Source organism: Lepisosteus platostomus, chromosome 14 (genome assembly GCF_059453375.1).
Source record: "Lepisosteus platostomus isolate fLepPlt1 chromosome 14, fLepPlt1.hap1, whole genome shotgun sequence".
Classification (NCBI taxonomy): Eukaryota; Metazoa; Chordata; class Actinopteri; order Semionotiformes; family Lepisosteidae; genus Lepisosteus; species Lepisosteus platostomus.
In genome coordinates this window covers 527,835-540,739 of record NC_142624.1, presented here as the reverse complement: position 1 = coordinate 540,739, position 12,905 = coordinate 527,835, and the positions used below count along the sequence as shown (strand labels likewise).

The following is a 12,905-nucleotide window of genomic DNA, read 5'->3' as shown; positions in this document are numbered from 1 at the left end:
ACTGCACTGAGAGAGAGAGGGGTTAATACAGACACACTGACTGGACACTCCAGTACATGAACACTGCACTGAGAGAGAGAGGGGTTCATACAGACACACTGACTGGACACTCCAGTACATTAACACTGCACTGAGAGAGAGAGGGGTTCATACAGACACACTGACTGGACACTCCAGTACATTAACACTGCACTGAGAGAGAGAGGGGTTCATACAGACACACTGACTGGACACTCCAGTACATGAGCACTGCACTGAGAGAGAGAGGGGTTCATACAGACACACTGACTGGACACTCCAGTACATTAACACTGCACTGAGAGAGAGAGGGGTTCATACAGACACACTGACTGGACACTCCAGTACATGAACACTGCACTGAGAGAGAGAGGGGTTCATACAGACACACTGACTGGACACTCCAGTACATTAACACTGCACTGAGAGAGAGAGGGGTTCATACAGACACACTGACTGGACACTCCAGTACATTAACACTGCACTGAGAGAGAGAGGGGTTCATACAGACACACTGACTGGACACTCCAGTACATGAGCACTGCACTGAGAGAGAGAGGGGTTAATACAGACACACTGACTGGACACTCCAGTACATGAACACTGCACTGAGAGAGAGAGGGGTTCATACAGACACACTGACTGGACACTCCAGTACATTAACACTGCACTGAGAGAGAGAGGGGTTCATACAGACACACTGACTGGACACTCCAGTACATTAACACTGCACTGAGAGAGAGAGGGGTTCATACAGACACACTGACTGGACACTCCAGTACATGAGCACTGCACTGAGAGAGAGAGGGGTTAATACAGACACACTGACTGGACACTCCAGTACATGAACACTGCACTGAGAGAGAGAGGGGTTAATACAGACACACTGACTGGACACTCCAGTACATGAACACTGCACTGAGAGAGAGAGGGGTTAATACAGACACACTGACTGGACACTCCAGTACATGAACACTGCACTGAGAGAGAGAGGGGTTCATACAGACACACTGACTGGACACTCCAGTACATGAACACTGCACTGAGAGAGAGAGGGGTTCATACAGACACACTGACTGGACACTCCAGTACATGAACACTGCACTGAGAGAGAGAGGGGTTAATACAGACACACTGACTGGACACTCCAGTACATGAACACTGCACTGAGAGAGAGAGGGGTTAATACAGACACACTGACTGGACACTCCAGTACATGAACACTGCACTGAGAGAGAGAGGGGTTCATACAGACACACTGACTGGACACTCCAGTACATGAACACTGCACTGAGAGAGAGAGGGGTTCATACACACACACTGACTGGACACTCCAGTACATGAACACTGCACTGAGAGAGAGAGGGGTTAATACAGACACACTGACTGGACACTCCAGTACATTAACACTGCACTGAGAGAGAGAGGGGTTCATACAGACACACTGACTGGACACTCCAGTACATGAACACTGCACTGAGAGAGAGAGGGGTTCATACAGACACACTGACTGGACACTCCAGTACATGAACACTGCACTGAGAGAGAGAGGGGTTAATACAGACACACTGACTGGACACTCCAGTACATGAACACTGCACTGAGAGAGAGAGGGGTTCATACAGACACACTGACTGGACACTCCAGTACATGAACACTGCACTGAGAGAGAGAGGGGTTCATACAGACACACTGACTGGACACTCCAGTACATGAACACTGCACTGAGAGAGAGAGGGGTTAATACAGACACACTGACTGGACACTCCAGTACATGAACACTGCACTGAGAGAGAGGGGGGTTCATACAGACACACTGACTGGACACTCCAGTACATGAACACTGCACTGAGAGAGAGAGGGGTTAATACAGACACACTGACTGGACACTCCAGTACATGAACACTGCACTGAGAGAGAGAGGGGTTCATACAGACACACTGACTGGACACTCCAGTACATTAACACTGCACTGAGAGAGAGAGGGGTTCATACAGACACACTGACTGGACACTCCAGTACATTAACACTGCACTGAGAGAGAGAGGGGTTCATACAGACACACTGACTGGACACTCCAGTACATGAGCACTGCACTGAGAGAGAGAGGGGTTCATACAGACACACTGACTGGACACTCCAGTACATTAACACTGCACTGAGAGAGAGAGGGGTTCATACAGACACACTGACTGGACACTCCAGTACATGAACACTGCACTGAGAGAGAGAGGGGTTCATACAGACACACTGACTGGACACTCCAGTACATTAACACTGCACTGAGAGAGAGAGGGGTTCATACAGACACACTGACTGGACACTCCAGTACATTAACACTGCACTGAGAGAGAGAGGGGTTCATACAGACACACTGACTGGACACTCCAGTACATGAGCACTGCACTGAGAGAGAGAGGGGTTAATACAGACACACTGACTGGACACTCCAGTACATGAACACTGCACTGAGAGAGAGAGGGGTTCATACAGACACACTGACTGGACACTCCAGTACATTAACACTGCACTGAGAGAGAGAGGGGTTCATACAGACACACTGACTGGACACTCCAGTACATTAACACTGCACTGAGAGAGAGAGGGGTTCATACAGACACACTGACTGGACACTCCAGTACATGAGCACTGCACTGAGAGAGAGAGGGGTTAATACAGACACACTGACTGGACACTCCAGTACATGAACACTGCACTGAGAGAGAGGGGGGTTCATACAGACACACTGACTGGACACTCCAGTACATGAACACTGCACTGAGAGAGAGAGGGGTTAATACAGACACACTGACTGGACACTCCAGTACATGAACACTGCACTGAGAGAGAGAGGGGTTAATACAGACACACTGACTGGACACTCCAGTACATGAACACTGCACTGAGAGAGAGAGGGGTTCATACAGACACACTGACTGGACACTCCAGTACATTAACACTGCACTGAGAGAGAGAGGGGATCATACAGACACACTGAGGAACCAGGAAGAGATATTGTACTTGAGGTTATCAGCACGCTACCTGCTCCAGGGTCTCCCCTGTAGATCAGAGTTACAACTGCGGCCCCCTGGCGGCCTTCCTGGGTAACTGCAACCGGTAATAGCCCAGCGGCGTGGCTCGAGTGAAGAGTCAATCTGTCAAGCAAAGCAAACGGCGTTGCAGCGAGTGATTCTCAAACAGCGGCGATTTCCACGCGTGCTGGATTCCTGCCGCCTTCAGCCCGTGCGCCTGTCCTGTCCTGACAGGGGGCAGCCGGAGGGGGCGCTGTCTGGCCGGAGGGAGGGGACTGCAGGTTCGCAGGGCGCCGGCCGCGTCTCTGTCTCTGGCGGCGCCCGGGAGCGGTCAAGCGCGGCAGGAGGAGAGACAGTGGGTTATTCCTCGTCCCGAGTGGATCCCGCTCCCTGCAGTCAGGAGACAGAGATACGTCAGCGCTGCCGTGTCCCGCAAACGTTCAGCCATCACCACCCCCCAGTTCTGTCACCGGCTTCCTCTCCGTCCGCCGCCTCTCTTGAAATCGCACTGATCCATCTGCAGTGTTCATGTAATCCGGTGTGAAATCCGACCCCTACCTGCTGTCGCCGGCCTGCTCGCACACGGGCTGTCCGGGTTGCGCACGGGGATGAGCCGCAGAGAAACTGACCGCTCCGGCCGCGCGCCGCTGCCCGCAGCACTGCTCGGGCCGGTGACGCAATCTCTGGTAGCTTCTAATGAGATGCGGTTGCCGTGGAAACCCGCAGGGATACGGCGGCGGTGCTGAGGCTGGGAGAGAGGCACGAGACGTTGGGGGGGTCGTCTTATGCGCCGAAGAATATTCAACCACATACACAAGCAGAGATAGGAATGCGTAGGGCTCTGCTGTTTCACTGTTTAACCCCTCTCTCTCTCAGTGCAGTGTTCATGTACTGGAGTGTCCAGTCAGTGTGTCTGTATGAACCCCTCTCTCTCTCAGTGCAGTGTTCATGTACTGGAGTGTCCAGTCAGTGTGTCTGTATGAACCCCTCTCTCTCTCAGTGCAGTGTTCATGTACTGGAGTGTCCAGTCAGTGTGTCTGTATGAACCCCTCTCTCTCTCAGTGCAGTGTTCATGTACCGGAGTGTCCAGTCAGCGTGTGTATTAACCCCTCTCTCTCAGGCGGTTGGCTCGCTGTCTTCCTCTCCCAGTGGAGAATGAAGAGTCTCGACCCCGGATTGACCTGCTGGTGTTCATTGTGAGCCTGCGCAGCGAACAGAGGTACAGGTGACCTGCTCCGGGCGTGCCTGGAGGGGCTGACCTTCCCTTAAATGTGTCTTTCCTGAAGTTGTTTCCGCGGGTCACTGGCCAGGGCCGAGTGTAAAAGTTTGAAATGATCGTGTTCAGATTTGTAATAACCTCTGGCTACATAGTGCTCTGTACGGACTCGCTTTGCTGCCACCAAAGAAGAAAACCCCAGCATGCTCTCCATGAGACACACTGTCCCGTCACCCCGTTTCCACTCGGGGATATTCGTTCACCTGCCGTGTGTTTTGTACACGGAATGTTTCCAAGGGCCGGTGTATAACGACCTGCTCGAGTTCACTGTGAATGAACGCGCACTGTTGCTGTTGCTGTACTGGTTCAGAGGGCTGTTTCGATGACGTCGGGTGGATGTGACGACTGGTCTGTCGCGTCATTATCGTGTAAAGTACCTGATAAAAGTGTACACGTGACTTTTTTTTCTTTCTTTGATGGCAGCAAGGCGCTTCCGTAGCTCCGCGTTTTTTTTTCAACTTGTCTTTTTCGGATACCTGTCTCCTGTCATTGCATGATTCGATGGTCAATAAAACTTAGCAGGCGAGGTTCCTGACCGCGGTGTCCGCACTGCCGCCTGGGGGACGGTCAGGAATCTCGCTTGTTAATGCGCAGGCGCAGGCCCGCCCCCGTGACGTCACGACGCAGAGGATTTGAGCGCGGCGGGCGGGAGACGGCAGCTTACCGCCGGTCTGTTTCCTGTTTACCTCCCGGTTCCGGGTGTTTATTTACTCTCTATTTTTTGTGTTTCTCCCGTTTCCGGGTGTTTGTCTCCTCTGTTTGTTCGCCCGGGAGACATGTCGGCGCCGAGACCCTTCAGTAAACTACCGGAGCTGAACACGGCCAACGTCCTGGTGAGGCCGACCGGACCGGGGTGTGGTGGTGTGTTACTGACCGGGCCGGGGTGTGGGGGGTGTGTTACTGACCGTTACTGTCCGGACTGGTGTGTGGGGGTGTGTTACTGACCGGGCCGGGGTGTGGGGGTGTGTTACTGACCGTTACTGTCCGGGCTGGTGTGTGGTGGTGTGTTACTGACCGGGCCGGGGTGTGGGGGTGTGTTACTGACCGTTACTGTCCGGGCTGGTGTGTGGTGGTGTGTTACTGACCGGGCCGGGGTGTGGGGGTGTGTTACTGACCGGGCCGGGATGTGGGGGTATGTTACTGACCGTTACTGACCGGGCTGGTGTGTGGGGGTGTGTTACTGACCGGACTGGGGTGTGTTACTGACCCGGCCGGGATGTGGGGGTGTGTTACTGACCGTTACTGACCGGGCTGGTGTGTGGGGGTGTGTTACTGACCGGACTGGGGTGTGAAGGTGTGTTACTGACCGGGACGGGGTGTGGGGGTGTGCTACTGACCGTTACTGACCGGGCCGGGGTGTGGGGGTGTGTTACTGACCGGGACGGGGTGTGGGGGTGTGTTACTGACCGTTACTGTCCGGGCTGGTGTGTGGTTGTGTGTTACTGACCGGGCCGGGGTGTGGGGGTATGTTACTGACCGTTACTGACCGGGCTGGTGTGTGGGGGTGTGTTACTGACCGGACTGGGGTGTGGAGGTGTGTTACTGACCGGGACGGGGTGTGGGGGTATGTTACTGACCGTTACTGACCGGGACGGGGTGTGGGGGTGTGTTACTGACCGTTACTGACCGGGACAGGGTGTGGGGGTGTGTTACTGACCGTTACTGACCGGGACGGGGTGTGGGGGTGTGTTACTGACCGGGACGGGGTGTGGGGGTATATTACTGACCATTACTGACCGGGCCGGGGTGTTGGGGGTGTGTTACTGACCGGACCGGGGTGTGGGGGTATATTACTGACCATTACTGACCGGGCCGGGGTGTGGGGGTGTGTTACTGACCGTTACTGACCGGGATGGGGTGTGGGGGTGTGTTGTATTACTGACTCTGCTCTCATTAGCTGGTGGAGAACGAGATGTCGCTGCAGAAGAAATTAGCGGAGGCGATTCTGCAGGAGAACAGGGACTGTACTGTCAACGTGTGAGTCTGTACATTAAGACAAGATACAGTCAGTGTCAGTATGAACCCCTCTCTATCAATTCAGTTCAATTCAACGTGCTTTATTAGCATGACCGATGGGTACAATCAGTGTTGCCAAAGCAAATGAAAGTAATGATATTTACATTAAACAAAACAAAAAATAGAAGTAAAATAAAATCTACAGACATTTACAACAAAGACATATTATAAAATATTGACATAGATCTATCTCTCTCAGTGCAGTGTTCATGTACTGGAGTGTCCAGTCAGTGTGTCTGTATGAACCCCTCTCTCTCAGTGCAGTGTTCATGTACTGGAGTGTCCAGTCAGTGTGTCTGTATGAACCCCTCTCTCTCTCAGTGCAGTGTTAATGTACTGGAGTGTCCAGTCAGCGTGTCTGTATGAACCCCTCTCTCTCTCAGTGCAGTGTTAATGTACTGGAGTGTCCAGTCAGTGTGTCTGTATGAACCCCTCTCTCTCTCTCAGTGCAGTGTTAATGTACTGGAGTGTCCAGTCAGTGTGTCTGTATGAACCCCTCTCTCTCTCAGTGCAGTGTTCATGTACTGGAGTGTCCAGTCAGTGTGTCTGTATTAACCCCTCTCTCTCTCAGTGCAGTGTTAATGTACTGGAGTGTCCAGTCAGTGTGTCTGTATTAACCCCTCTCTCTCTCAGTGCAGTGTTAATGTACTGGAGTGTCCAGTCAGCGTGTGTATTAACCCCTCTCTCTCAGGCGGTTGGCTCGCTGTCTTCCTCTCCCAGTGGAGAATGAAGAGTCTCGACCCCGGATTGACCTGCTGGTGTTCATTGTGAACCTGCGCAGCGAACAGAGGTACAGGTGACCTGCTCCGGGCGTGCCTGGAGGGGCTGACCTTCCCTCACCTGGACTATTGATACCTCTGACCGTCGCAAAGCAGGAGCAGCGTTAGTGACCTCCTCTCGCTCCTCTCCCTGTCTCAGCCTGTCCGCAGCAGAGTCCTCTGTCAGACACATGGAGCCGGGGTACTGCCTGGGCAAGGCCTGCTTCCTGGCAACAGAAGGTAAGGACTGTGTGTGTTAACCCCTCTCTCTCTCTCTCTCAGTGCAGTGTCAGTGTATAGTAGTGTGCAGGAGGAGTGTGTGTATTAACCCCTCTCTCTCAGTGCAGTGTCAGTGTACAGTAGTGTGCAGGAGGAGTGTGTGTATTAACCCCTCTCTCTCTCTCAGTGCAGTGTCAGTGTTCAGTAGTGTGCAGGAGGAGTGTGTGTATTAACCCCTCTCTCTCTCAGTGCAGTGTCAGTGTACAGTAGTGTGCAGGAGGAGTGTGTGTATTAACCCCTCTCTCTCTCTCAGTGCAGTGTCAGTGTTCAGTAGTGTGCAGGAGGAGTGTGTGTATTAACCCCTCTCTCTCTCAGTGCAGTGTCAGTGTACAGTAGTGTGCAGGAGGAGTGTGTGTATTAACCCCTCTCTCTCTCTCTCAGCTCGCTGTGATTTAGTTCCCCCTGAGCGTCTCTCCAGTCTGATGAGACTGGCTGCCTCCTGCCACTGCCCCCTCCTGTTTGCCGAGGCCCAGGTCAGTGTGTCTCTCTCTGTGTCAGTTCAATTCAAGGAGCTTTTGTCTCTCTCTGGGAGGTCTCCTCTCTCTCTGTGTCTCTGTCTCACTCTCAGCGTGGGCTCCTCTCTCTCTCTCTGTCTCACTCTCAGCGTGGGCTCCTCTCTCTCTGTCTCTGTCTCACTCTCAGCGTGGGCTCCTCTCTCTCTCTCTGTCTCACTCTCAGCGTGGGCTCCTCTCTCTCTCTCTGTCTCACTCTCAGCGTGGGCTCCTCTCTCTCTCTCTCTGTCTCACTCTCAGCGTGGGCTCCTCTCTCTCTCTCTCTGTCTCACTCTCAGCGTGGGCTCCTCTCTCTCTCTCTGTCTCACTCTCAGCGTGGGCTCCTCTCTCTCTCTCTGTCTCACTCTCAGCGTGGGCTCCTCTCTCTCTCTCTCTGTCTCACTCTCAGCGTGGGCTCCTCTCTCTCTCTCTCTGTCTCACTCTCAGCGTGGGCTCCTCTCTCTCTCTCTGTCTCACTCTCAGCGTGGGCTCCTCTCTCTCTCTCTGTCTCACTCTCAGCGTGGGCTCGTCTGTGTTTCAGACTGCAGAGGGGGTGAGGGTGGCAGCTCAGAGGCTCCTGCGTGTCCTGAAGGTGTCAGCTGGGCTCGTCCCTGGTACCACCGGGCTGTACATGAGCACACTGACCCGGAGCATCGTGCCTGCGGACCGGCTGGCCGACACGCCCGCAGACTGGCTCTCCAGCTGACCGGTCTGTACAGTGACCGGTCCGCTCGCTGACGTGAACGGCAGCTACGGCCAGTCTGCTGCCCCCTGGTGGACTGTACTCCAGCGTGATTCTCAGCGCTGTCTTCAGCTAGGCTGTAAATAAGAGTTTGTTAGGAACTGCTTTCTGAATCTGATTGTTTCTGTTAAACGTTGCTTTTTAAACACCTGTCCACACAATTGAATTAAAGTTCTTTATTTAATGTGATCTCATCCAGTTTCACTCTTACTTCCACTGAAACCCAAGACAGTGAGATTCTGTCCCTCCACTCAGTGACTCTGAGCCTCAGCAGTGCTTTCACACTGAATCTGAGAGCAACACCACTGTTCACACTGCATCTGAGAGCAACACCCACTGCAGACTCTGCTCTACAGGAGTGATGAAGAAGGGTGTCAGTGTGGGGCTCTGGGTGACTCTATCCTCTCTCCAGCTCCAGTGTCCAGTCTCTGTCTGTAACCCCACTGTCCCCCTGACTGCAGGACACAGAGGTGCAGACGTACTGTTACAGACTGAGTCTAAGCTGTGAGAGGGTGGTGGTGTTTGTCCCCTGGGTCTCCTCCAATATTCCCTCCAAGCTCTGTGCATGTGCGCACGCACACAGGTTATGAAATTAGCGCACACAGGCCATTGAACTGTGCACAAAAAAATTAAAATCCTCCAAAAATATGATAATAATGAAACAAACAGGGTCGTCAATTGAAAAATGCTAAACTGACCACATGAGACTGGCTGCAAGAGGCCCAGCTTGGCTGTGTGTGTTATTCCTGCTCCTCGGTCATCGATGTCTCGAACCTCCCTGCTCCTGCTCGCTCCACACTCCTTCTCTATGACTGGGCTCGTTGAATCGCTGGCCTGGTCTTTTGCATCTCTATGCTTCTAAGAGATTGACTATTAACAAAAAATAATTTCAGGTTTACAATTTTCCATACACTCGATTTAGTGCGCACAAGTCTTTGTCACTGGGGAAAACATTTGCACAAGTTGAAATTTTTGCGCACTCAGACCATTAAAAATTAGAGGGAACATTGGTCTCCTCTCACTTCCTCCCTCTCTGGGTGTGGGGTCACTCCTCCGACCTGCAGCAGCACAACGACATTTTAGGGAAGTTTCAGAGAAACAGGAAGAATGTTTCTACAACAGCACAGCCCCGGACACACAAGACAGCCGGAGAGGGAGGAGATAGAAACAGAATCAGGGAGACAGGTTAATACACAGACTCCTCCAGCTTAAGAGAGTGAGACAGAGAGGAAACAGTAAGAGAAAGAAAGAGGGAGAGACAGAGAGAGGTTACAGTGAGAGAAAGAAAGAGGGAGAGACAGAGAGAGGTTACAGTGAGAGAAAGAAAGAGGGAGAGAGAGAAAGAAGGTACAGTGAGAGAAAGAGAGACACAGGCTCGAGGACAGAGACTGAGAGGGACAGGGACACTGTTACAGAGAACAGGGGGTCTCGCTCTCTGGAAGGAGGAGGCCTGCTTGTCGTTGCCACGGAAATGCTGTCTCTCCTCTTCCTCGCCAGCCTCCTCTCCTCCGCGGTCACAGCTGACGGTAGGTGAAGCTGAGCATCGGAAACTGTCTGTCCCGGCCGGGTCCGAGTCTCCGAGTCGTCTGACAGGGCCGGGGTGTGGTTCCTGTCTGGGGGAGCCTGGGAGTCTGGGGGGCTCCTCCGGGGGGGGCGCAGGGCCAGGCGCTTAGCTCTTTCCTCTGTCTGGGGGGGGTATGGAGCTGGGATCTGTGCAGCGTCACTATGACAACACAACAGCTGAGGTGTCCGAGCTGTGTCACCGGCTCTGGTCCTGCGTCCGGCCCGGTCCGAGACTCAGGCTCCTCTCCTGCAGGTCCGCTGGCGGTACACCTGCAGGGAGACCCGATTCGTGTGGCTCTGGCTGGGGAACACGTGAGGCTCAGCTTCACCATCCTGCTGCCCCCGAACCAGACCATCAGCGCCATCAGCTGCTGGCACAGCCTGACCCAGATAGGCCCGGCGACACTGGCCCAGGGGGCAGTCTGGGTTCTGGCCGTGCAGGCGGAGAACTCGTTCTCCAGTGGACCCTACAGCTGCACCTTCACCTCCAGAGGCCTCAGCGGCCAGGACAGCGCCTACTTGCTGGTCAGAGGTGAGCACACCCCCCCCCTCTCTCTCTCTCTCGGTTTACAGTAGTGTGCAGGAGGAGTGTGTATTAACCCCTCTCTCTCTCTCTGTGTCAGTGTACAGTAGTGTGCAGGAGGAGTGTGTGTATTAACCCCTCTCTCTCTCAGTGCAGTGTCAGTGTACAGTAGTGTGCAGGAGGAGTGTGTGTATTAACCCCTCTGTCTCTCTCAGACAAAGGCTATCAGGAGAGTCGCTCCTTCTTAGTGGTTGCAGCTGTGTTGGGCTTCCTGATGTCAGCGCTGCTGCTGTCCAGTCTGGCCGGGTCGCTGGTCCTGCTGCTGGACTGGAAGGCGAGTGTCCACACTGCCCGCTCCGCTCCGTGTTCTGGTCACTGAGAGTGTCCCCTGGGGGTAACGCTCGCCCCTCCTGCCTCTCCAGGTGTGTCGCTCGTCCTCACAGCCTGAGGCCCGCCCCGGGGAGGAGGCCCAGTCCGAGGAGGCGGTCCGTCCCGGCTCAGTGTACACCGTGAGTGACCCCCTGACCAACCTGTTTCCAGGACCAGAGGAGCCACTCTCTCACCCAGCTCTTTCCGGAAAGTGCCCAGGGTATCGGTTTGAATAACATGGCTGGGCCCCTGTTCCACTCTCCCACCTCCCTTTGTGTAGACACGCCTCCTGCTCTCAGCTGGAACTGCTCTTCTCTGAAGTTGTCTCCTGTGCTCTCTGGGTAGAGGTCCACCGTTGGCACTGAACAGGGCCGCAGGGTGACTCTGCCAGTGTCTTTCAGCATCATGAACACTGGTCTGCCGATAACTTTTCTCCCCGTCTCTCTCCCTTTCCCCCAAACTAGGCTCTGGAGCCCCACAATCCCTCCATCTACAACACCATCAGCCCCGCCACTCAGAAGGATGAGGGGAGGAAGAGGAAAGTAAATCCGGTGAGTTATCATCATCATCATCAGACTCCCAGTGCACAGCAGTCTGATCCACTCCAGGGTTTACAGTGCTGTCAGACTCCCAGTGCGCAGCAGTCTGATCCACTCCAGGGTTTACAGTGCTGTCAGTCAGACTCCCAGTGTGCAGCAGTCTGATCCACTCCAGGGTTTACAGTGCTGTCAGACTCCCAGTGCGCAGCAGTCTGATCCACTCCAGGGTTTACACTGTGGTCTATCAGAGCCCCGGTGGTCAGTAGTGACTCCTCTTCCTCTCTCTCCAGGCTGCCCAGCCTCAACCCAGCGGAGGGGACGGTCTCTTCGAATCCGTCTACGAAAACCTGTGAAGGATTCCCAGCGCCGCCTCTCGGGCCTGCTCATCACGGCGGCAGAACCGAACCCCGCCTGTACTCAGTCAAGGGCTCTGTGCAGGACGCCCTTCTTTACATAGAGAGTGGTGGGGGCAGGCACCACGAAACAGTGTGGTCAGTTGGACACAGAAGCTCTGAGTCTCTGGGAATCTCCAGGAAACCGCGGGATGAGACTGGTGAATCACGGAGAACAGGAGCAGCTCTGCCCTTTGTCCCCTGGGTCTCCTCTCCCTCCCTCTCTGGGTGTGGGGTCACTCCCCTGAGCTGCAGCAGCACAACGACATTTTAGGGAAGTTTCAGAGAAACAGGAACAATGTTTCTACAACAGCACAGCCCCGGACACACAAGACAGCAGGAGAGAGAGAGAGAGGGAGGGAGGAGATAGAAACAGAATCAGGGAGACGGAGAGGTTAATACACAGACTCCTCCAGCTTAAGAGAGTGAGACAGAGAGGAAACAGCAAGAGCCAGTGAGAGAGAGTGAGACAGAGACCGGGAGGCTGGGAGAGAGAAAGGGAGACAGGGGGACAGAGTGGGGTGTAAATGTCTCATGATGTGTTAATTCTCTGTGTTTGGAGCAGTAATTCATCAGTCAGGCGCATGAAGCTGTTGGATCCTCCCCTCTCAGTGCAATGTGGAGAGAAGCACATTGTCCCCAGTGAGGGTAGTCTGACTGCCAGCCTCACGGCACCCTGCTCTCTCTCTCTCTCTCTCGCTGGGCGCTGCTCCTGGGCTCCCACACCTCCCCCCCAGCAGGGAACCGGCCAGAGAGACCGAGAGCACCCCAAGAAAGCCAGACGCCAAACCAGACACAGCCACAAGGGGGCGCCAACAACACGACCTAGCTCAGGCTGTAAAACAACGTTTTTCCACACTATGTAACCCATTAAACAAACAACATCTGGGATCACAGAGAGCCTCCA

General features: G+C 54.1%; 2 protein-coding genes across 8 annotated transcripts; both read left to right on the top strand.

Annotated features, from left to right (window-relative positions):
• Positions 1 to 4,731: 4,731 nt before the first annotated feature.
• Positions 4,732 to 8,801, top strand: cenpm (centromere protein M). Of its 5 annotated transcripts, XM_088607154.1 has the most exons (7): positions 4,737 to 5,159; positions 6,224 to 6,303; positions 7,034 to 7,132; positions 7,261 to 7,340; positions 7,761 to 7,852; positions 8,412 to 8,572; positions 8,610 to 8,801. In XM_088607154.1, the coding sequence occupies exons 1-7, from the start codon at positions 5,103 to 5,105 to the stop codon at positions 8,611 to 8,613; spliced, it is 573 nt and encodes a 190-aa protein (XP_088463280.1). In that variant the 5' UTR covers positions 4,737 to 5,102; the 3' UTR covers positions 8,614 to 8,801. The 5 variants fall into 5 exon arrangements, with proteins under 5 accessions (XP_088463281.1, XP_088463282.1, XP_088463283.1 ...); XM_088607155.1 differs by lacking the exon at positions 7,761 to 7,852 and having other exon boundaries at positions 4,732 to 5,159; XM_088607153.1 differs by having other exon boundaries at positions 4,738 to 5,159; positions 8,412 to 8,801.
• Positions 8,802 to 9,627: 826 nt separating this feature from the next.
• Positions 9,628 to 12,905, top strand: LOC148648532 (uncharacterized). Of its 3 annotated transcripts, XM_088607133.1 has the most exons (7): positions 9,628 to 9,880; positions 9,920 to 10,138; positions 10,429 to 10,707; positions 10,914 to 11,032; positions 11,121 to 11,207; positions 11,532 to 11,618; positions 11,897 to 12,905. In XM_088607133.1, exons 2-7 carry the CDS (start codon positions 10,084 to 10,086, stop codon positions 11,957 to 11,959), a joined length of 690 nt encoding a protein of 229 aa, XP_088463259.1. In that variant the 5' UTR covers positions 9,628 to 9,880; positions 9,920 to 10,083; the 3' UTR covers positions 11,960 to 12,905. The 3 variants fall into 3 exon arrangements, with proteins under 3 accessions (XP_088463259.1, XP_088463258.1, XP_088463257.1); XM_088607132.1 differs by having other exon boundaries at positions 9,628 to 10,138; XM_088607131.1 differs by lacking the exons at positions 9,628 to 9,880; positions 9,920 to 10,138 and having other exon boundaries at positions 10,172 to 10,707.